The sequence below is a fragment of the Lepus europaeus genome, chromosome 12, assembly GCF_033115175.1.
Source record: "Lepus europaeus isolate LE1 chromosome 12, mLepTim1.pri, whole genome shotgun sequence".
NCBI lineage: Eukaryota > Metazoa > Chordata > Mammalia > Lagomorpha > Leporidae > Lepus > Lepus europaeus.
The window spans coordinates 72947760-72970463 of NC_084838.1; the positions used below are offsets into that span (position 1 = coordinate 72947760).

Below are 22704 nucleotides of genomic sequence, written 5' to 3' on the forward strand. Positions count from 1 at the left end.
CTTCCTGTGCTCACAGCCGGACCGCATTTCTCCCTCTCCTTGACAATGCAGCGGTCACACGGCCGAGGGCAGAGTATCACTTGTAAGGAGGGAGGTGGCTGAGCTGGTCGCCCTCTCCATCTGCCTGGATGGCTGCCTGATGCCCCCCTAGTGAAGAGCGGCCCTCATCAACCAGAAACACTCGCTCCCGGGGAGTGCAAGGTGAGCCTTCCCGTGTTTGGATGGGGCATGTTCAGGTCCATCAGCTGCAGGGGTGAACGGTGCCCCAGTCTGCTCTGTCACACATCCACCCAGTTCTATTTCAACTGCGCAATCACTGACCACTTAACTATTTGCACGTAGAGGTTCCAAGTTCTCACAAGAAATAGATCCAGCCTACCGAGGAGTCAGGAAATCAGGCAGGCTGGCAACTACCAAGAACATCAGGCAACTGGGTCTGAGCCGTGACAGAGGGTGAGCACTGCGCATTGATCTGGGAAGGCACCGCAGAGGAGGTGGCAACTGACTCGGGCTTCCAGGATGACAAAGTTCAAAAGAAAGCGTAGGGTAGGGAGGTTCATCCCAGGCTGAATGCGAGTCAAACATTGTACCCATGGCGCTGGGATGCTCAGGGCAAGAAGCAATATTGATCCACCCCAGGAAACAGTCCAGCCGGCAAGCAGTAGCCACAGGGCAAGAGGATTGTGCTCAAAGGGAGGAAGAACTGCCCATCAGGACCGGCCATGAACAGACAAGAAGATCGTGCGTTTCCTTTTAGGGGTGGCCAGCTTCTTGGCAGGGGGCCTGCAGAGAACATGATTTAAGTGCGGGATGGGTAGGGCTGCATTCGGCTGCCTTCCAGCTCTGGGATTCTATGGATCTCTGATGCCTCTGCCAAGCAGGCTTTTTGCAACACTGCCAGCAAACAGAAGAATTATTTCAGCCCTGTGACAGCACTTCTTCCCTGGCAGTGCTGGCCACACTCCCCTTGGAGGCTGGCTTCACTCAGTTGTCTAGAAGCTGGGAGAGGACATCTGTTCATATCCGGGGCCGCGAGAAGCCCTCAAATGCCACCCTACTGTCAACCAAGTCCCCGAGTAGGCTGGCATTAAACAAGGATCACGGTTAGAGAACAAGGAAACAAGTGGCAGTCAGTGCCCGCTGGGAAAGCGAGGACCACTCTGCGTCAGCGGCACGTCCCAGTTCAATACCAAATATGGTCATGGAGTTTTCACAAAGATGAGACTCCACAGACGTGCGTTTCGACAAAGCTGCCCTGCTGAAGGACTGAGTGTGTTAGCAGACACCTTAGAGTTGACATTACAACCATCACCTTTCTACAGTGTACTTTCATAAAACACACTGTTTTTTCATTGCCAAGCATGCATGCTACAGATAAAAAGAAGTCTTGCAGACACACTAAGGGGAGAGACGCTGTCCTAACACTCGGTGAGCAGGTCCTCACTTCCCACTTGCAAAATTATGCTTCCAGTTTCTCAGAGCCCCAGTGCGCGTCTTCCATGTGTGAGGCACTAGGCTAATCATTGGTGATACAAACTGAACCAAAGAGAAAAGCATTGAGTGCCTTCAACTTGAAAGCTTCCTGAGATTCATCAAGTTGGGGCCGGCGTTGTGGTGTAACAGGTGAAGCTGCTGCCTGCAGTGCCAGCATCCCATATGGGCGCTGGTTCAAATCCTGGGTGCTCAGCTTCCTACCCAGCTCTTTGCTAATGCACCCGGGAAAGCAGAGGAGGAAGGCCGCAGCCCCTGCCACCCACATGGGAAATCTGGATGAAGCTCTTGACTCTTGGCTTTGGCCTGGCTCAGCCCTGGCCGTTGGGGCCATTTTGAGAGTGACCCAGCGGACAGAAGATCTCTCTCTCTCTCTCTCTCTCTCTCTCTCTCCCTTTCTCCCTCTCCCTCTCTATGTAATTCCACCTTTCAAGTAAGTATTTTTCTAAAAAGATTCACAATGGTATTTTTATTAAGAACATTCTCAATGATTACACAAAAAAGAAAAAGATACGTTCAGCTACATTCTTGTTCAATAAACAGGGTTTGGAGGTTACACATATCAAAAGATTGGCTTTAAAATATTGGCCTGGATTATGGTTGTTTCACCTCTGGTAATAACACTGCAGGTTCTTAATTTATTGCTTAAATAAAAGACAAAGGGAACAGAAATTTCCCAAGCTCAGAGAAGAATATGAAAAATCTTAAAAAAACAAAACAAAACACTCTTCACATTATTCACAGGACTACAACCTCCATAGTGCAACAAAGGAAATTTTTACAGCTACACTCTGAGGACATTGGAACGTGTGACTGGGCATGACAGTCACAGGAAACTTAGGTTTTATATGCACTTCTCCAGCCATAAATATGAGGGATGCTTTGTCAGTCTCTCTCTTGTTTCAGCATCCCAGGGACTTCAATCTTTCTGAAATTCAGGTCACATCCCTCTCATCACATAACACCATCCTGAGTGGCACCAGCACAGCCAAGTTCAAAATCCTTCCAACTGCCTTTCCAGTTAACCACCTCCTTCCAACCTGGGCCCTCAAATCCACAAGGCACAAAGCTCGCGGACCGCTCTATCTGATGAGAGGAACAGCTCCCGACACCAGCTTCTGTTTTGCGCGATTTTTATCCAACGCCACTTCCCATTTCCAGCATGCAGTTTCTGGAATGCGTGTCCCAGGCTGTTCTGCCCATGTGGGTACTGAGTCTGCTCCCAACAATGGAAAGCAGAGCTCCACCTTCAAATGACAGATCCACACTGGCCCTGACAGTCCCACACCGGGACCACCACGAGCAGCCGGCTTTCCAAGTAAGATAACAAGACTTCAACCCCAGTCAAAACAAGAAGTCAGTATTTCTGAAGGGAAAAGGAAGACAAGACAGACAAGCTCCAGAACAGCATTTCCGACCATGAAGCACCTGCGTCCCAGGCTCCAGTCTGTGCTTGCAAAGGACAGGAGTTCCGAGCCCAAGTCTAGCACCCACCTGTGTCAGCACCCATGGGTTCCGCCCGGCTAGTCCCCCAGCTCCCCTGCACCTCCATCTCTTTCATCAAACCTACAGAGACCAAGGGCAGCTTCCTGCTGTAAATGGGCCACGGGTCTACGAGGTAACAACGCAGCTCACGTGCACTGCCGCGGATCCTTGAATTTTCTCCGCAGCCCTCGCAGAAACCCCGATCGAAGACCATGAAACGAGGGGGTGCAATTACAAAGACCTCGGAGGTCCCCTTGCACATTTGTGAGTCTCGGTCTGAGAGTGAGGCGTGACCAGGCTATTGGTCGTAAAACGCTAGCAGGTCTCCGAGCTCTAATAATCTGTGCTGCCCTTGGCCCATTCCGCTCCAGCAAAAAGTGCTTCAAAATATCTGCTCCAAGCTCTGCCTTCAGTTACGCAATGCTTCCAACACGCCTCCAGCACGACGCTATCTTCCATGTCCACGAGCCCCTTCCCTTTATGGACAATTCCAGCACCAGGCTGCTGACGCGACCAAGCCAGCACCAACACTCCATCTTTCGAGGGGAGCTTAAGAAAGCCACACCTACCCTGAGCCACTGCTTCTCTGTGAGGGCGTCGCTGTAGTCCACGTCGCGGCGCTGCCGGGACCCCCTACCAAATATCTTCTCCTCCTCCTCTTCGCACGTAAGCCTCTCCACCTCGGCGTCATCCTTGATAATCCAGGAGGGCAGCTCATCTTCCTCCATCAAGCGGGGCTTGCGCTTGGGATTCCTGGCGTCCTCCCTCCGCCGGTCCATGTCCATGCGCTGGGGACAGTAAGCAGAGTGTCACCAACGGGAAGGGGACCTTGGATGGCAATACAGACTTTCTAGGACACACGCGGGGGCTTCAAAAAGTTCATGGAAAATGCATATTATGAAGAACTATGCAGAAGTTTTGAAAAATGTTTTTTGGCACTAACAATCCTTTAAGTCCATTTCATATGAACTTTTTAAATTCCCCTTGTACAACTTTCACAAGTCATTGTGTATGGCTGCATGGTGCCTCTTGGTATACCTCATCCTAGCTGACTTGTTCTAGCTCATCCCTCAAGCATGGTGCCAGTGGAAGGATCCTATCAAGTAAAATCCCTTCCCATCCTCTGTACCCACCTGGGAAATGTATTTATGCACTGCAACTGATACTCTTTCAGAATTGCTTTTCTTGGTCTATGTGAGTGCCAAGCAAGCTTCCCCTTAAGTAATGGTGAAAAAGTTCAGATTGGGGCTGCATTTAATAAATATGACCCTTAGGCATACAGCTTGTTGCTTCCCTGGAATGAATGTTATATATGGAGCATACAAAGTAGGAAGCGCATTAAGAAAATTTCCTCTTAGGGGGCTGGTGTTAAGCCTCAGCCTACAATGACGACATCCCAAATGGGTGCCAGTTTGTGTCCCAGCTGCCCCACTTCTGATCCAGTTCCCTGCTAACAGCTTGGGAAGAGCAGCAGAAGATGGTCCAAGTGTTTGGGCCCTACCACCCATGTGGGAGACCCGGGTGAAGCTCACAGCTTCAGCCTGGCCCAGCGCTGTCCACTGCAGCCATCTGGAGAGTGACCCAGCGGACAGAAGATCTCTCTCTCTCTCTCTCCTCCTCTCTCTGTTTCTCCATCTCTCTCTCTCCCTCTCTGTACTTTTGAGTTTCAAAATAAATAAATAAATAAATCTTTTGAAAAAACCGAAAATTTCCTTTTATTAATAGGCCTTGTACTTGTAATTAAATAATCTGTAAAAAGAAAAAAAAAAAAAACTAACAGCCACTACAGAAGAGACACCCACAGCTGGACACACAGACAGTTTGAGTAGCCAACTGCCATGAATGCACTAAATTTTTTCATGTACCATGGGCACCATGAGAGGAACACTCTGAGATGCTTTTGTCTTTTAAGCATGTTGCTCTTAGGGAAATATGTCACGGAGAGTCAGCACTCAGAGAAAACCTTGTCTGGACTGATTGAGCTGTAAGTGAAAAGGCTTCCTATCACCACCTTCAAAATGCCCACGTCCCCACCTCCTGCTCTCTGCATAAAAGCTTAGTCCCCTGCAAATCAACCAGGCATCACACACTTGGCTTTGAGCCATAACTGAACTATCTGATTGCCAGATTACAAAGAAAACAAAGAGCACCATCACCGAATTTGTGTCTGCCTTAGCTATAAATGTATAACCGTACATATGACTAGCTACAAGCACCATTTCCACAATCAAATAGATCATTAGTCATTAGATTATTTACCTTGTCCCTCTTCCTTTGGTTCTACTGTAATGAAGCAAGGATTCAATATAATTTTTCAAGCTACGATTAATAAAATGTAAGCAAAATATTTACTGTGTATATCCGGACATGACTTCTAGGGTCTATTTATAAATCAGAGGTCAATGGCCCTTACTATACTTCCAGATTTTGGGGGCTCATTACATTTCCAGGATGGAACAGGCATGGACACAGTATAGTCCTATTGGTAGATAAACGTGGCCATCCTGATCTGTCATGTGCTATAGTTAGCTTGCAATGCTCTGCTTAATCCTACCTTCTAATGCTTTGGTATCAGAAATGGGATCTACAGAACCTTCAGTGAGCACACAGAGGATGTCCTGTTTTCAGCAGGGCAGAGGGGCTTCATGGAGCAACCCACAAATGCAGAAGTACTTCAAAATGCCCACAGAAAACGGAATTGGAAGATGAATTTTCTTTCAGATGAAAACAAAACAAAACACTGAAACCCATGCATACAAAGAGTCTTAAAAAAAAAAAAACTTATTGAAAAAGCAGTATGAAAAAACTCCATATGGATTTCAAATTTTTTTTGCACCAAAGCAAGATTATCTTTTAATTTCATCTTTCCAACAAAGGTTTTGAAGTCCCCCCTGTGGTTATTAGGTAGCTAATAAGAGAAAACGTTTATTGTTAACATCCTTCACGGAGATCATAAAACACAGCCACTTCATAACGCAGAGCACTGCTACTTTAGTTACCTACACTAACGCCTACGTAACATCACTTCCACCATGCATCTGTCCACTACGGCGCAGGTATATCATTTTTGAAATAAAAGCAATTATGACTTTTGTTGTGCTTTAGAAAAAGGGAGAGGCAATTAAATAAGCTTAGCGTCCTAATGACTGCATCTCTGCCTACAGACTTTCCCCCTGCAGAATACCCGTACAGAACCCGCAGTCCACACTCAAGACGAACTCCAGCTTGGTATGCATTTACTGCCTGGACAGATCTGTCCTGAGACCCCATTCTGAAACTCGTGTTGCACCAACGTGTCTCCTTCAAGAGAATGTAGCACCTCGGCGCGTCACGTCTGCTCTCTGCATAGTGCCTCAGACGCACCTTGAGCTCTCACAGGTCTCTTTTTAGGTTAAACCCATAGATAACTGGTATGGCAGCTAACTGTTTATGAAGTTACATTTGCAGAAAGAGAAAGCATGACAGACGTTTGAAAGAAAGGTGTTATTTTAAAGCGACTACTTAGCTGTTGTGTAGGGTCTCCGATAGAAAATCTAACAAGCTGGTATTGATCCTATAGAGAACGAATTCTTTTGCAATAACCGATCAAAAGTTTAAACATTTGAAACCCAGAGGCGAATTCTGGCGCATTCCATCCTCCTTTCTCACTGAACTTTTCCATCAGAGCATCTGGCAAAGAGTCACTTCGGATTTCCTGCCCCCTGGTGGAGGTGCTAACGAAGAGGAACTGGCCAAAGGCAGCGGGTGAGGAGAAAGCCTGCAAGATCCCTAAACAAGCAGAAAATTCACACAACCGAAGGGCCTACACGAAAGTGTCCCCGCTCTCCACACAGTAAAGCACACCCAAGGAACCAAGGGACTGTGCCTGGGGCAGGTGCTCAGATTTCTCCAAAGCTCTCCATGTCTACGAACATCTAGCCTGAATTTGAGAATGAGAAGTCGTCCTTTCTCCTGATTTTTGGGCTCTTGATAAGATTCTCTATCTTTGGGCCTAACCTAATCTGCACATGGCAGCCAGAGAGTCCTGAGAGTGTCTTTGAGGCCACGGCAGGGCTGCACCCCTCTGGCCCTGCTGTTCCCCATCACCTGCATCTGAATAGGTTCCTCATGGAGAGAGAGAGAGGGGTTTCCAGGGCCCGCCCCTAACATCTCTGAATAGACAATCATCTAGAAACCCGGGGACCTACAAGTATGACTTTAAAAATGTATGTTTTACAAATGCCCTATGTAGATCATGCTGCTGAATTGTCCTGCTGCTTCTCTCCCAGATGGCTAGACCCGGGTTCAAGGGCTCACATAGGAAAGGGAGATAAGTATGTATCAGAGGCAGGGAGATTGGAGTCGTCCCTACCGCTACCCCAGTTTTCCCAGGGAAGAATTAGATGTCTTTTCATGGTGAGTCATGATGCATGGACAGCATCAGTGTGCGCTTGACAAAAATCAGAACAGAACGAAAACCACATAAGCCTCCTCACAGCAGGCAGGCTCCAGGCTTGGAGACTGCAAACCCGGTGCGTCCCCCAGCTTGTCTTTGGTTTGGACCGATTTGTCACATCGTAATCACAATAATAGTAAAAACCTCAACTTAATTGCCAACATTTAGGAATTTGGAAAGGCTTGGCATAGAAACCCCCATTTCCAGCTTCTTTTGAAAAATTTTTTTTTTAAATTTCTGGCTCCAAGGGTCTCATGTTTCTACCTTGCAGTCCCAGCCCCATTAGACAAAGCTCTGGCACACACACTCCTGTCCACTGGCAACGCTCATCCCAATCCACTACTGATTTTCAGGTTCTGTAGCATCCGACCACCAAAGCTGTGGTTCGCATTTCTTCAGTCCCTCCACACGCAGGCTAAATCAATGTCTTGGATGGCGATCAGCGTGACGGAAGGTGCCAGAAAGCAACCTCTCAACTTTACACATCCTGATCCATCGTTTGACACCTTCACAAAGCCTAACATTTTGCAAGTGTCACCATGCACTCAATGCATATTAAGCAACTACTATGTGCCAGGGACTGTTCTGGCCGACAGGGGATGCAAGGGTAAACAAAATCATGACAGCAAAGGCCTGAAGCACACGCAACACTTCTGCAGGCCTGCGCACTGCCTGTTTCTCTAGCCCCGGGGCTTGCTCCTCATAAACACTGGCTTGCAGGAGGCCTCATCCATAAATCAAACTCAGGTTTCAGCAAAATCACAGATGCTAAGGATTACACAAGGTCAAGATCAAAACCATGGATGTTAAATCCTCAGATGCCAAGGTTCTTGAACACCTAACTCGCACCAGCGACGTACAAGTGGTTTTGCTCTCAGGGAAGGCTGCAGGCTGGTACACACCTCGAGGGTTCCTACTGGCTCAAGCAGACTCTCTTCAGCAACACAAGAGATGCCCCGTGCTACTATCCCTGCTGTCCACTTGCCCCTCAGGAGGCACATGGCCTTTGATCCCGTGCGGGAGCTGGCGGAGAGCTGCCAACTGAAAAGCTTACTCGAGGCCTGGCAGGTTTGCTGCCTGCCAGGCCTGGGATGAGAACTCAGGAGTAGGGTTCCGTGGTACGCTGCTGACCCCACGGCCTGTGCAGAGGGCACAGCTGCTCCTTGGCTGCAGCCATCAGTTTCCACGCTGAGAAGCGGGCCTGGTTACTGCCCCATCTCATTTTTCCAAAGCAGCCAGAAACCAGGATTCTTTTTACACTGGCAAGGGATGCAAACTGTTGAAAAATGCCACATGGACCAAACAAAACGAGCCGCAGGCCAACTCCAGCCGGTTTGCAGGCTCCGAACTGAAGGAAAGGCACAGGCATCACCATGAAGCCCGGCCATCAGATGGGGGCTCCAGGCATCGCAGCTCACACAGAGGGGGCAGACAAACCAGGCCTCTGCCACATTACCATAAAAAGGTCGAATTCTTCCTCCCGCCGGGCAATCATCTGGTTCAGAGTCTCATCGTCTGGAACTTCATCTTCTTCCTGGGGGTGAAGAGGAGGACGAATGAACAGGCTTTAGTGAGGAGGGTGGACAGCCGGGACCAGGCACAATCAAGGATGGTGAACTTGACCTCCAGATCGGGCCACAGGGTGGCGAGTCGGGTGGGGGGGGGGGGTCTGGGCGGTGAGGGAGCTGTCTGTTTCTCAAGTCAGAAAGAAAACAAAAAGGTCTCTGGGTTCAGTACTTGCCATTGGTAACTGCAAGCTATTCAAACCATCTTCCCTAAGCAAAATCTGTCTCTGGGGGAAGTGTGCTGCACCCTAAGAAATACTGGTTCTCGGGGTGGGTGTGTGTCTCAATTCTGTTACTTTTCAAACAAATTACTTAGCCTCTCCCGCCTCGATGATCTCATCTGTCAAATGGGTGTGACATCTACTTCACAGGGGCACGTGTGGCTTCCAGGAGGAAATCCACATGAAAAAAAGAGACTGACTTTAAGCTTTTCATTCCACTGACCTTATCCCTAATATAAATTCTTATTTTCAAAGGCTTACAGAAGACATGAGAATATGAGGCACACAGCAGGACCAAAAAACAATCCCATCTATGTGCTAAATAATATACTTTAGCCACATTTAACCCAAGTATTTCAGAGGTCAGTATTACTGCTCATAGAGCGGAGATAAGGATAAATCAAAAGGTATCAAAATTTTTTTGCTTAAGCCTCAAAATTAAATTCAGAGTAATTTAAATAAAATAGACAGTAAATACAGAAGGGCTAAAATTTTTATATTGTATGAAACAAAGGCATATTATCTGTCTGGAAATGCCTCAGGAATCAATAGTTGTCAAGATTTCAGGAATGCTAAGCTATAAATTCCACACTTCAAAAAAAAAAAAAGACTAGAAGTTGTGCATATACTACAGGATTAAGCTTCAAAAATTTTTTTTCATATGCTTAGTGGGCTTGATAAGAACCAAATGAAGGGGGCCAGTGCTGTGGTGTAGCAGGTAAAGCCACAGCCTGCAATGTTGGCATCCCATATGGCCGCCAGTTCAAGTCCTGGCTGCTCCACTTCCAATCCAGCTCTCTGCTGTGGCCTGGGAAAGTAGAAGATGGCCCAAGTCCTTGGGCCCCTGTACCCGCATGGGAGACCCAGAAGAAGCTCCTGGCTTCTGACTGATGCAGCTCTGGCCATTGTGGCCAGTTGGGGAGTGAACCAGCAGATGGAAAACCTCTCCCCTTTCCCCTCTCCCCTCTCTCCCTCCCTCTCTCTGCCTCTCCTTTTTTCTCTGTGTAACTTTGACTTTCAAATAAATAAATAAATCTTTAAAAAAAAATGAGGGGTTTCAGTGTATCAGCAAAGAGGAGCAGGAAAACTTGTGACCTCAAAGGTCTGATTTCACCAATCACGTGTTCCAAATGAGGCAACATCTCAGTCTAAATGCACTAGCTCCTTAAATGAGATACCAAAGTCAGTTCCCCACATACTGTCTAAACGCATTGTAGGAACTTAATAGGTGTCAGAAATGAATGCAATCCAATAAAGGAAAAAAAAAATCCCATGATTCAAGAAAATGATTACTTCTGAAAACCCATCTGTCCTAGCTCTCCTCTAGCCTGATTCAAGTCAACCTGTGTCCATACTGCACTTCATCTAAGACCACACGAGATGGGAGTGGGCTCTGACATCACAGTACGAAGGACCAGGTTACTGCGACCCCTGGGGAACAGATGTCCTCTGCTCCCCTCTCATCACCTACATGAGCACAGCGCGTGCGTGCGTGTGTGTGTGCTGTGCCCAAGATAAAGAGATTCTCTCATAACTGGCAGGAAGCCTGCCCATGACGGCCTGACCTTCTCAGAGGGCCAAATGGCCTGGAAGTGTGCAACAAACCATCCTGGCTTCTCTGTGCCCTAGCACCTCACGGGGCGCCCACTGCGGTGATGGCAGCCCTGCCTTCCTTGGATATTTAGAGCTGCAGCCACGCAGGGTCCCCAGACACAGATCTGTCCTCGCATCAGGACACAGGCCACCCACAACGTAACACCTGCCTGCAAGGGATGCAGAACCCCAGCAAGGCAGCTCGCAGCTACAAGCAAATAGCAGGGGTCCCACTCCCAGCCCCTGGTGCAGTGATCCATATCGCCTGGTGGCTTAGGAAGGCGGCACCACTGCAGGGCTCCCTTCCACCCCAGGATACCCTGATCAGAGACTAACGTCCCAAGGCCTGCACAAAACAAACCAGCAAAAGCACAGTGGCGATGACTGGCTGAGCATCAGCTCTGCCCACACCTGCTTCACGACACTCAAGATCGCTCACGCTATTGTTCTTCAAAGACACTCGAGTGCATGAACAACAATCACCTGGCAATCTGACTGCTAAAAATACAGTATCAGCTATTAAATAATCAGAAACAGTCCATTACTTGACATCGCTTGTTTTCAGATTTGTTTATCTGAAAGAGTGACAGACAGAAGAGATCTCCTACCCGCTGGTTCACTCTCCATATGGCTGCAATGGCCAGGGCTGTGTCGAGCAGAAGCCGGAAGCCTGGAACTCTATCCAGGTCTCCCACATGGGTGGCAGGGGCCCAAGCACTTGGGCCATCCTCACTGCCATCCCAGGCACACATTAGCAGAGAGCTAGGTGGGAGGCAGAGCAGCCAGGACTTGATCTGGCACCTGTATGGGATGCTGGCCTAACAGGCAGCAGCTTAACTGCTGTGCCACAACACCAGCCCTGACATCAAAAGTTGTAAATGTGTGTGTGGATGTGTGGGTGTGCACACATATGTGTTTTTCATCATCTTCGTGGAATCCACCTCATTAGCAGGCATAAAGCAAACGTTCTCTTCCATTTGGGGGATTCCTTTAAATATCAAGTTCTTCATACTCAGATTCACTTCAGGGAAAACAAAATACTTTTAACAGAATTTGCTTTACAATTTATGACTTTAAAAACACTTACCCTATTTCAGAAAAAATGAAATTATAGCTAAAATGTGTGATGAAAATAGTATTCCGCATGAATATGTAAGGTAAACTTACTCTTCAATTTATAAGTATGGGCACGTAAAACTGAAGTTGTCCTTATCCAGAGAGTTTTATGATAAGCACGGTTGCTACTATTTTGTACAATTTTCTAGACTATAAATATGTCTTAAATTTACTTCAAATCCATTTTGGAATGAATATTTAGTATAAAGTTACCAAAATTGGCAATATAAAAAAAAAGTAACAACAAACCAAAGATCCCCTAAAGGAAATGTAATCGATGTAGAATTTTGGCAAGCAAAGAATGATTGTACTAAAAGCTTTAGTACTAAAGCTTTTAAGGGAAGTTTTAAGCACAGGTTGAGGTCACACTTTCCTGGTGCACATACAGCTAAACGAGCTGAAGACGGCACGTCCTGCCCATGTTTGGAGGTGATGTCATGCCTGATGCAATGCAGTGGAGACAGAGGCCTCTGGAGGCCGGCAGCCTTCTTCCAGCTTTGTCCCACCCACTGATTATATGTAAGCCAAGAGTGCTCTCTGCAGTTCCACAGCTGCCCTACAGGAGGCAGCATTTATAATACAACTAAGCAGGCTGGCCGCTCCTCCCTGGGAGAAGCAGGGAGGGGAAGCATCCACAGGCTAAGCCTTCAGAGCTTCCCAGCACCAGCTCCTCAGATGCTCGCGTGGACAACTCTCAGAGGTTTTCTGTGCTTGGGATAGAACATGGCAGCTCTATTATTCGTTTTCATTAACACCAGCCCAGGACATTGTTTAAAGAACAAAAGGGGGTCATGCCTAACCCATCGGGGACAAACTGCGGGACTCCAAGCACGCGGCTTCCTGAGATACCTCATTCTCCTCCTCGTGCTCCAGGATGGCCTGCAGGAACGCCCTGCGCTCGTGGCTCGACGACTTCTGATCGAACATGCCCGCCTGGATCACCTTCTGATCCACGTTCAGCTTGTATTTGGCGGCTGCGAGAATCTTCTCCTCCACACTGTTCACGGTGCACAGTCGCAGCACCCGCACCTCGTTCTGCTGGCCGATGCGGTGCGCTCGGTCCTGTGCCTGCAGGTCCTGTTGAAGAGAATGAGTGCTGTGAGGACGGCCCAGGTGTCAGGATCAGCCCAGCACAGAGGTCCCTACCCAAGAGGGAAAGATGGGAGGCTTGTTCAGTGCACCTTGACAGGAAGGAGGAAGGCTAAGGTTTTGCTTGGGCTTTTAAAACACACAAGCTTCTTTCTTTGGAAAATGCCAAGGTCATTCCTAGTTAAGGAAACCTGGGTTCAAGCCAAATTAAATACAACCAATACAACCCTTTTTAAAAAATATTTATTTATTTGAAAGGCAGAGTTAAGGGAGGCTGGGGGAGCACAGCGAGAATGAGAGCAATCTTTCAACCACCGATTCACTCCCCAAATGCTGGCAACAGCCAAGGCTAGGCCAGGCCAAAGCCAGGAGCTAGGAGCTTCACCTGTGTCTCCCATGTGGGTGCACGGGCCGAGCTGCTATCTCTGATGCTGCCATTGAGTCCGTCCCCCCCTCCCACTCCTCCGCTTCTGATCCAGCTTCCATGCATCTGGGAAGGCAGCAGAAAATGGCCCAAATGCTCGTACCCCTGCTACCCACGTCGGAGACACGGATGCAATTCTTCGTTCCAGGTTTCGGCTTGGCCCAAACTTGGCCACTGCAGCCGTTTGAGGAGTGAAGCAACAGATGGAGGATCTGTTCCTCCCTCTCTTGATGTCTGTTACCTTGCCTTTCTTTTTTTTTTTTTTTTCTTTCTTTTTTGACAGGCAGAGTGGATAGTGAGAGAGAGAGACAGAGAGAAAGGTCTTCCTTTTTGCCGTTAGTTCACCCTCCAATGGCCGCTGCGGACGGCGCATCTCGCTGATCCGAAGCCAGGAGCCAGGTGCTTCTCCTGGTCTCCCATGCGGGTGCAGGGCCCAAGCACTTGGGCCATCCTCCACTGCCTTCCCGGGCCACAGCAGAGTGCTGGCCTGGAAGAGGGGCAACCGGGATAGAATCCGGCGCCCCGACCGGGACTAGAACCCGGTGTGCCGGCGCTGCAAGGTGGAGGATTAGCCTGTTAAGCCACGGCACCGGCCTACCTTGCCTTTCAAATAAGATGACTCTTTAAAAAAATTTTTTTTATCTGTCCCTAGGTTCACAATTAGAGTTAGTCTCTATTTGAAACAAACAAAAAAATGCTGTTTGTTATCAGAGGTATGATTTAGATATTACCTGTAACTAACCTCCAATTGCAAGAAAGACCTTCCCTTTGGTGCTGTGTTAAAGCTGATTTTGAAAACATCACATGTGCATATACGCATTACATGTGTATTCGTACATAATACATACAGTGACTGCTCAGGTAGCCAATTTCCTGAGACCTAATTCCATCAAAGACTCAGCCATGAGTTTGGAAAATGAAAAGGATTGTTAGTGGGACAGTAGATTGATGAGCTGCTGGGGACAGAAATGTGGTACGATATATTAAAAAATGTTAAAATTGGATATGGCTCTTTTAACATTCCACTTCAGAAAACCTACCCTAAAGTAATAATCATGAATCTGGATTAAGATTTAGAAATCAGGATGTACTCTCTTTGTATTACTTATTTAGCATGACTTTTTAATACAGCAGAGGTAAACATTCAAAGGTAACAGATAGCTTAAATATAATCGTCTACTGTATGCAAGTACCAACATAGTGTAAGAATTACACTACAGAAAATGTTAAGGGCACAAAACTATACTGAAAAACACAAGTTGTAAATGAATATGTGCATTGTGATGTCACATGTACATATGTATCTTCAAGGAAAATGCCAACAAGTATCTGTCTCTCCAGGGACTAAGAGTATAGGCATTACTTAAATTTCTTCACCTTGCTCACAGGTGGTTTACCAATTGTTCCTACTTTTCAAGTATATTACCTTTTTTTTTTTTTTTTTTTTATTTTTGACAGGCAGAGTTGACAGTGAGAGAGAGAGAGACAGAGAGAAAGGTCTTCCTTTGCCGTTGGTTCACCCTCCAATGGCCGCCGCGCTGCAGCCGGCGCACCACGCTGATCCAAAGCCAGGAGCCAGGTGCTTCTCCTGGTCTCCCATGGGGTGCAGGGCCCAAGCACTTGGGTCATCCTCCACTGCACTCCTGGGCCGCAGCAGAGAGCTGGCCTGGAAGAGGGGCAACAGGGACAGAATCTGGCGCCCCAACCGGGACTAGAACCCGGTGTGCCGGCGCCACAAGGCGGAGGATTAGCCTGTTGAGCCACGGCGCCGGCCTCAAGTATATTACTCTTATAATGAGGACGAGGGTTTAAAGAAACCTTCAATTAAAAACCTTCCTAAGTCTATGAAGCAAAGCTAGCTAATTTGATAGCCACACAATCAAAACCTCCAGGCATGCCACTCAGTTCACTGTGGTCCCGTGCTAACTGGCTGCTGACAAGTGTCCCCCCATTAGACTGCACCCATTGTTCAGGCCAGAGTCTGTTCCCTGGCTCCTGCGTCCTCAGCACCATATTCTGCACACAGCTGACACTTGGCAACCGTGAGCTCATCCTCTTGACCACACACGAGTTTCCTCATCACCAGGGGAGAGCACAGCAGACTGATATTTAATTTTAAAAGTCCCCGCAGCAACATGACTGATTAGGCAAGAGTTTTTCCTAGAAGGTGTCTGATGAAGCTAATATAAATATCATGGTGCTGAACCATGAACATAGCTGGGACCTATCCAAGTTAGAATTCTCTGAAGAGGAGAATGTCAGATGGGTAATTGGGATCCAAAGGGGGAGGGGGGCCCTAAACGTCCTTCGAAAGCCCTTGGTGGGGCTGGCACTGTGGCGTAGCGGGTAAAACCTCTGCCTGCAGTGCTGGCATCCCACGTGGGTTCTGGCTCAAGTCCTGGCTGCTCCACTTCTGATCCAGCACTCTTCTGTGGCCTGGGAAAGCAGCGGCAGTTGGCCCAAGTCCTTGGACCCCTGCACCCACGTAGGAGACCTGGAAGAAGCTCCTGGCTTCGGATCAGTGCAGCTCCGACTGCTGTGGCCAATTGGGAAGGGAACCCGTAGATGGAAGACCTCTCTCCCTGCCTCTCCTTCTCTCTCTGTGTAACTCTGACTTTCAAAATAAATAAATCTCTAATAATAATAATAATAATAATAATAATAATAATAAAAGCCCTTGCTTCCTTCACATCTCTCAACACATCTCCAGCAGAACTGCAAAGCGGCAGCCAAGATGGCAGTTTCTACACCGTCACTCCTGTCATGAGGCCGGGAACCTACTTCTGCAGCGGGCCCACTGCTGAATATCCCAGGGCCTCTGGGCTGGGAGCAAAACCCAACAACTCTTCTCAGCCACAGGCTGGCATCTTCTGCTTTTCTTTCACTTCATGATTAGGCCCAAAAATGTGCCAGCCACTCCGCTACTGACACAACCACACAAGTACCAGGAGTCTCAAGCCACCAATGCAGGCAACAGCAGAGTGGGACAGGTGAGGAAGCAGAGGACACGGCTAATATGCAAACAGGGTCACACGTTCTTGACGTCCTGTCCTGGGGGCTGGTTGTAATTCCCGTTGTCTGGAGGTTGTCACAGCGGAGTGTGCATCTGCTTAAAATTACCCATCTACTTGGCAAGTAGCAAAAGTCGGTATTTTTAGGCCAGGGAAGTTTGTGGAATGTGAGCCTATGAGTCTCCAAGCCAAAAAAAGATGGGGTAAAGAATTCTGTGCTGAAGACGGGAACGCTATCGTCACTGAATGGTTATTCAGCAGACATCAGGGGTTGATCAGCCTGAAACTTCATCGTCCTGATGTCCGTGTGGTAACACCTGAAGACCTCAGTCTGTAGTTGACCAACCCGTCTGTAACAGCCACACAGCCCCAGTACCATGGGTTAGAAACGCAGGTACATACAAACCTGCATTTTCTAATCAACAGTTTGAAAATGAGGGTCTTGGTAAATTCGAGGTGTTTTTTTTGTTTGTTTGTTTGTTTTTACTACAATTCTACCTTCGTGACTTCTGTCTTTGCTTCCAGGTAAGACCTCTAATGGGAAACGTTCAGGCTTCTATCTTTTGTCTGTCAACCTATGTCAACCCCGTATTCCATCTCTCTGCCTTAACTCTAATGCAACATGGTACGAACTTCTCAGAAACTTCTCTTCAATGTATGCGGACACAATTTTCATTTGGGGGCCATGCTATATACATTATGGGCATTCAAAAGTTTGTGGAAAAATGCTTATTAAAAAAAAAAAACCCTCAGAATAAGAAAGTGCTTTTGTGCCAAAATAAGCTTATCTTTTAATTCCAATTTTCCACAAACTTTTTTTCATTTAAAAAGCAAAATGACAGAAACAGAGGGACAGACACAGCGAGCTCCCTTCTGCTGGTTCACTCCCCAAACACCCCACAACAGCTGGGACTGTGCCAGGCTGAAGCCAGGAGCAGGGAACTTGGTTCAGGTCTCCCATGCGGGTGGCAGGTACTCAACACTTGAGCCATCACCTGCTGCCTTCCCTGCCCAATTAGCAGGAAGCTGGATCAGAAGTAGAGGTGAGACTTATCCCCAGGCACTGATTTGGGATGTGGCTGTCACAAGGGACAGGATTTAAATGCATGTCTGAGTTTGGGTTTGAATCCTGGGTTTGGTCTCTTCCTGCCCTGCACCTCCAACATGAGACTCATATCAGAAAGTCTGTGGAGGGGCCTGCTTTGAGAAGTCACTTAACCTCCTAGGACTTGGTTTCCCCAACTGTCAAGAGGCAAAGAGTAATAGAAACTATCAGCCGGCGCCGCGGCTCACTAGGCTAATCTTCTGCCTTGCAGCGCCGGCACACCGGGTTCTAGTCCCGGTCGGGGCACCGGATTCTGTCCCGGTTGCCCCTCTTCCAGGCCAGCTCTCTGCTGTGGCCAGGGAGTGCAGTGGAGGATGGCCCAAGTCCTTGGGCCCTGCACCCCATGGGAGACCAGGAGAAGCACCTGGCTCCCGCCATCGGATCAGCGCGGTTCGCCAGCCGCAGCGGCCATTGGAGGGTGAACCAACGGCAAAAGGAAGACCTTTCTCTGTCTCTCTCTCTCACTGTCCACTCTGCCTGTCAAAAAAGAAAAAAGAGTAATAGAAACTCTCAGGGTTGTTGTAAAAACTGAACAAAGCAGCCCGCACCATGGCTCACTAGGCTAATCCTCCACCTGTGGCGCTGGCACCCTGGGTTCTAGTCCCGGTTGCTCCTCTTCCAGGCCAGCTCTCTGCTGTGGCCCGGGAGTGCAGTGGAGGATAGCCCAAGTCCTTGGGCCCTGCACCCGCATGGGAGACCAGGAGGAAGCACCTGGCTCCTGGCTTCAGATCGGCACAGCATGCCGGCCATAGCGGCCATTTGGGGGGGTGAACCAATGGAAGGAAGACCTTTCTCTCTAACTCTGCCTGTCAAAAAAACAAAACAAAACAAAAAAAAACTGAACAAAGCAGGGATGATATTGTGGCACAGCAGTTTAGACCGCGGCCTGCAACGCTGGCATCTCATATTAGAGTGCTGCTTGCAGTCCTGGCTGCTCTGCTTCTGACCCAGCTCCCTGCTAGTGCATCTGGGAAGGCAGCCGAAGATGGTGCAAGTGCCTGGACCCCTTCCATCCATGTGGAAGACCTGGATGAAACTCTGGGCTACTGGCTTAGGCCTGGACCAGTGCCAGCCATTGCAGCCATTTGGGGGGTGAATCCACAGATGGAAGATCTCTTTATCTGTATCTCTTCCTCTCACTTTGTCATTCTGCCTTTCAAAGAAATAAATATAAAAAAAAAAAAAAAAACACACCTGACCACCACATATGTGGTGGCTGGTGCAGTGTTAAGGATTCCATGGTATTGGTTGCTGTTGTTGTTATTACTTTGAAACATTTTTCATTTATCCTTCACCAAATGTTTTTTGCTCAAAGACATTCCCCATACATAGGCTTGAAAACTGAGCAGAAACCGAGTTTTTTTTTGTCCCCTAGACTGGAGTGCTTCAGAGGTATGTCTGGGACGCTGCAACACCTGTGCTCACAGGGAAGCTAAGACCACACCCATCCTGATTGGCAGGACGCCTTCTGCCTGGCAAACAGCCACCCCAGCCTGAACGTGCCAGTGACCACGGCGCTCATGCAGACCTGGTGTGGGTTCCAGTCGCTGTCGAAAATGACCACCGTGTCGGCCGCCTGCAGATTTAAGCCCAGGCCTCCTGCTCGTGTGCTCAGCAAGAAGATGAAATACTGGGACCCAGGCTCGTTGAATTTCTTCAGCAGAGCAGCACGATCTTCAGACTTGGTGGTGCCTGAGGGGATCAGAAAAATAAATGTCCCCATTAACTTCTGTCTGAGAACGGCCCGAACCCAGAGGAAAAGGCTGTCTTCCTGGAGAAATACACCGGACCCTTCTCAACACAGGCGAGGCAGGCCCCAGGGCTTTTGCTACCCTTTGGAAGGAACTTTTGAATATTTTGCAATTAAAAAAAAAAAAAAAGTGAGCAAGATCGAGTGAGTGAGGGTTTAACTGTTTCTGACTGGGCACGTTTGCAACTACAACATTCTCTCTCTACACGCAGACTTAATGAAAGCATTTCCTGAACTTATTTCTGAGCTTGGAAACACCAAATAATTTCTAAAGCCCACCCACATGCACACACACGTGCCTAAAACAATTATTATAATGGCTTAAAGCAACCTTGCCAACAGGCATTAAAGTGATGCTTATTTATGCCAAGAGAGCAGGAACGAACGAAAGAAGAGTTGATTTCTCTGCCTTTTCCGGATAGCTCTGGCTGGTAAAGACACAAAATGCGAGAGGAACATCTTGATCCTTGCTAGCGAGACCTAGAGCCACAATAAGCTAATGAAACATAGGGACTCCCTTAGTTGGCTTCTCAGGTTGGCATTCTGTAAGTTCGGAGGATGCCCAACCGAAACCAAACACGGCAGTGCCTTACACACCTGGGGTTATCCCACGGAGCCTGAGAAGGCTCCAGCTCAGCCAGTGTGCACAGCGTGCCAAACCCCCAAGTGTGGGGCTCACTTGCGGGGTGCCTCTGCACTCCGGCTGAGCCGTTCAATCGCACGCTCTCCGACTACAGTGCATTTACCTGGCCGCGTCATGAAACACTGAGGAAGGGGGAAGAAAAGCCCACCAGAACCCCAGCTGAAGCCACTTTATGAGAAAAGTACAGATGCAGAGTTCAGAACGAGGGCTTTAGGCTGTTGGGAAATACATACACATGTTACACGATACTCCCTGATTGGCTGCTATACAAATATTATTTCTTCATTTTTTTTTTTTAAGTTGGAAATACACCAGCAATTTCTTTCACAGGATTAAAACAGTTAAGTGACTCCAGCTAATGGGATCAAGTTACTACGGGGGTCAAGTTCCCAAACATGAGCGTCTGTTTTCCACATTTAGTAAAAATAACAAGTACTCTCCTGAGCAGGGGGAAGAAAATCAATTCCCTGTGTGGAGATTAGGAGTGACGGGCTCCGGGCCCTCCCTCGTTGAAGCTACGTTCTTTAGACTGTTTACTTTCTACATGAGATTTCAAACTTAGCCAACTGGTCAACTCCTGCCACAGTGACTGCGGGGAGCAGCACTACATGTGCTTTGTTCGGTGAGCTCTCAAAATGCAGAACTCTTGTTTCTCTCATTTTCAGAATGGCCTGAGATCACTGTGAACCATCTGTTGATGGTGCTAACCGGAGATTCATTCTGTTTCGCTGTGAAACCTTCTCTCCAGATCTTCTTTCCAGTTAAAATTATTTTTTCAAGAATAACTCATACACTCTAATGGTTCTCCTGTTTATCCCTGGCCTTAAGCTGGAAAAAAAAAAAAAAAAACTTCTAAAAATGGAGAGAAAAGTCACTCCAAAAGATGATGACTTATGATGCACTGTGCATCTGTGTACTCTGAATGGAGAAGTTCTACAGTTTTGATCAACGGGGAAAAAAATCAGCTAATGATCACATAATTAAGACTTAGGAAATATGGCTCCTTGGAATGAAATAGCAGTGAAAAACAAAAGGAATATCCAACTTACTAGGTCAGACAAGGTTTCAGGCTTTGTGTGGATAAGCACAGAATGCCGCCACATAGTTGTGTGTTTACACTATTTAAGTAGCTGGGAACTTGACAAATTATAAAGACAAACCAAAAAAAGAATCAAATCACCTTTCATGCAATCCTATGGCATTTCTTACTACGTGGATCAACATGCTCCACAGTATCGCTCTCTTTAGTCAGAACTTCCCAAACAAAGCCCTTCGCCCATCAGTGGCCACCTTTCTGTCTGCTCAGGGAGATTCCAATGGCCCTGGGAGAGTTCACCCCCAGGCAAAGGCTCCCCACAGCTGGCACCAGACTTAACATGCTGAGTGCTCGCATCAGTTTCGTGGTCTTTGAGACTTTGATGTGGAACATAATCAACTATAAGAACACAATTAATAGCAAGGGCAATTGTGTTGAAAATTACAGAAATTGCCAGAAGGAACACACTGCCAGACTTCCATGCTTAGTAATTTTAGCTTGCTTTTAGCTGCTTCTGGAAAATTTTGTTTTCTAGGATCAAACTTCACCAGTCACTGTCACTCAAGAATAATTCCCAGAAAAAATGAAAACTCCAGCTGAATAGTAGCTAAATATCTTCATGTGACCATAGAAAAACATGCTTAGCTCTCAATCAAGTGATTAAAAAAAAAAAAAAAGTCAAAATCTGAGACATCAAATACAGCAATGAAAATCTGCAGTCATTTTACCAGCAGGGTCATGGGGTTTGGGGGTGCAGCTGGAAATATGTATGATAATTTATCCCTGTGTATACTGAAGGACTGGGCACAGAAGCCTTGACCCCCCCACCTCCCAAAAAAAAAAAAAAAACCAAACAGCTGCTGCTGCTTGTGGGAAGGAGCCTGTGTGCCCTTCTCAGTTCCATCTCTAACACTATAGCACCTGCTGCTGGCCCATCTCCTACAACCTAACGCTAACAGCTCTGCCAGGCAGCTCTTCCATCAGCTATCTCTAGGGCCTGGTCTTTTCCAATTGGGTAACTTAAAAGTTTTAAATATGTTTAAAATCATTCTTAAAGTGCTATCATTGCAGAAACAACTTCTACTTTTAGAAATGGGGTATATTTTGCTGTGCCTACTAAAATGAGCTCATTGGCAACCAGCGAGCTCTAAGTGAGAAGCTGGTTTCTCCAGTAACTTCTGTTGTCTCACGCATTTAGTGGGGAATGGTATGAAGCACCCTGGTCAACAGCACTTTATTTGTTGAGAAAAGTAAATTAACACTGCACACAAAGTTGTTTGCCTAATATCCCACATGTGGTAAGTGCTCCATCAGATGTTGGCTGGGATGGCCATGACTGCTATGATCAATAACAATAAGCACAGCAACCATCAGACTACTCAAGAGAATCTCTCAGGTCAGCAAAAAACACTCGAGCAATTTGTTTCAAGGAAACCTCTCCTTACTGGTTTTACAGATCCAAATATTCCAAGGCTGTGGTCCTCGGAAAGCTAGAGAGCTCAGGTTCAATGTGAAGCACCACCAAGTAACAAACATGGCTCAGCTGGGCCACCTTGGAGGGTTGTACCTGCAGGGGTAGGGAGGTAGCCAAGGAAACCTGGCTGCCTCTCACCTGAGCAGAGGAGCAGGGAACTGTCCCCACAGGGAGGGAAGGCTGCGAACAAGGGAGAAGCAACTACAGGAGACTTGCCAAAGAACAGACTGTCGCTATACATGACTGTCTGTGAATTCCAAATTACC

At 47.5% G+C, this 22704-nt stretch overlaps 1 protein-coding gene across 7 annotated transcripts in view; it reads right to left on the bottom strand.

Moving 5' to 3' along the window:
• SMARCA2 (SWI/SNF related, matrix associated, actin dependent regulator of chromatin, subfamily a, member 2) overlaps window positions 1–22704 on the bottom strand; it is a 205931-nt gene that overhangs the window by 88332 nt on the left and 94895 nt on the right. For all 7 annotated transcript variants that reach the window (XM_062208351.1, XM_062208345.1, XM_062208346.1 and 4 more), the window contains 4 exons: window positions 19064–19227; window positions 12756–12983; window positions 8868–8945; window positions 3546–3764 (listed from right to left, as the gene is read on the bottom strand). In XM_062208351.1, the coding sequence (XP_062064335.1) occupies window positions 3546–3764; window positions 8868–8945; window positions 12756–12983; window positions 19064–19227 (689 nt within the window). The remainder of the gene's footprint in view (window positions 1–3545; window positions 3765–8867; window positions 8946–12755; window positions 12984–19063; window positions 19228–22704) is intronic.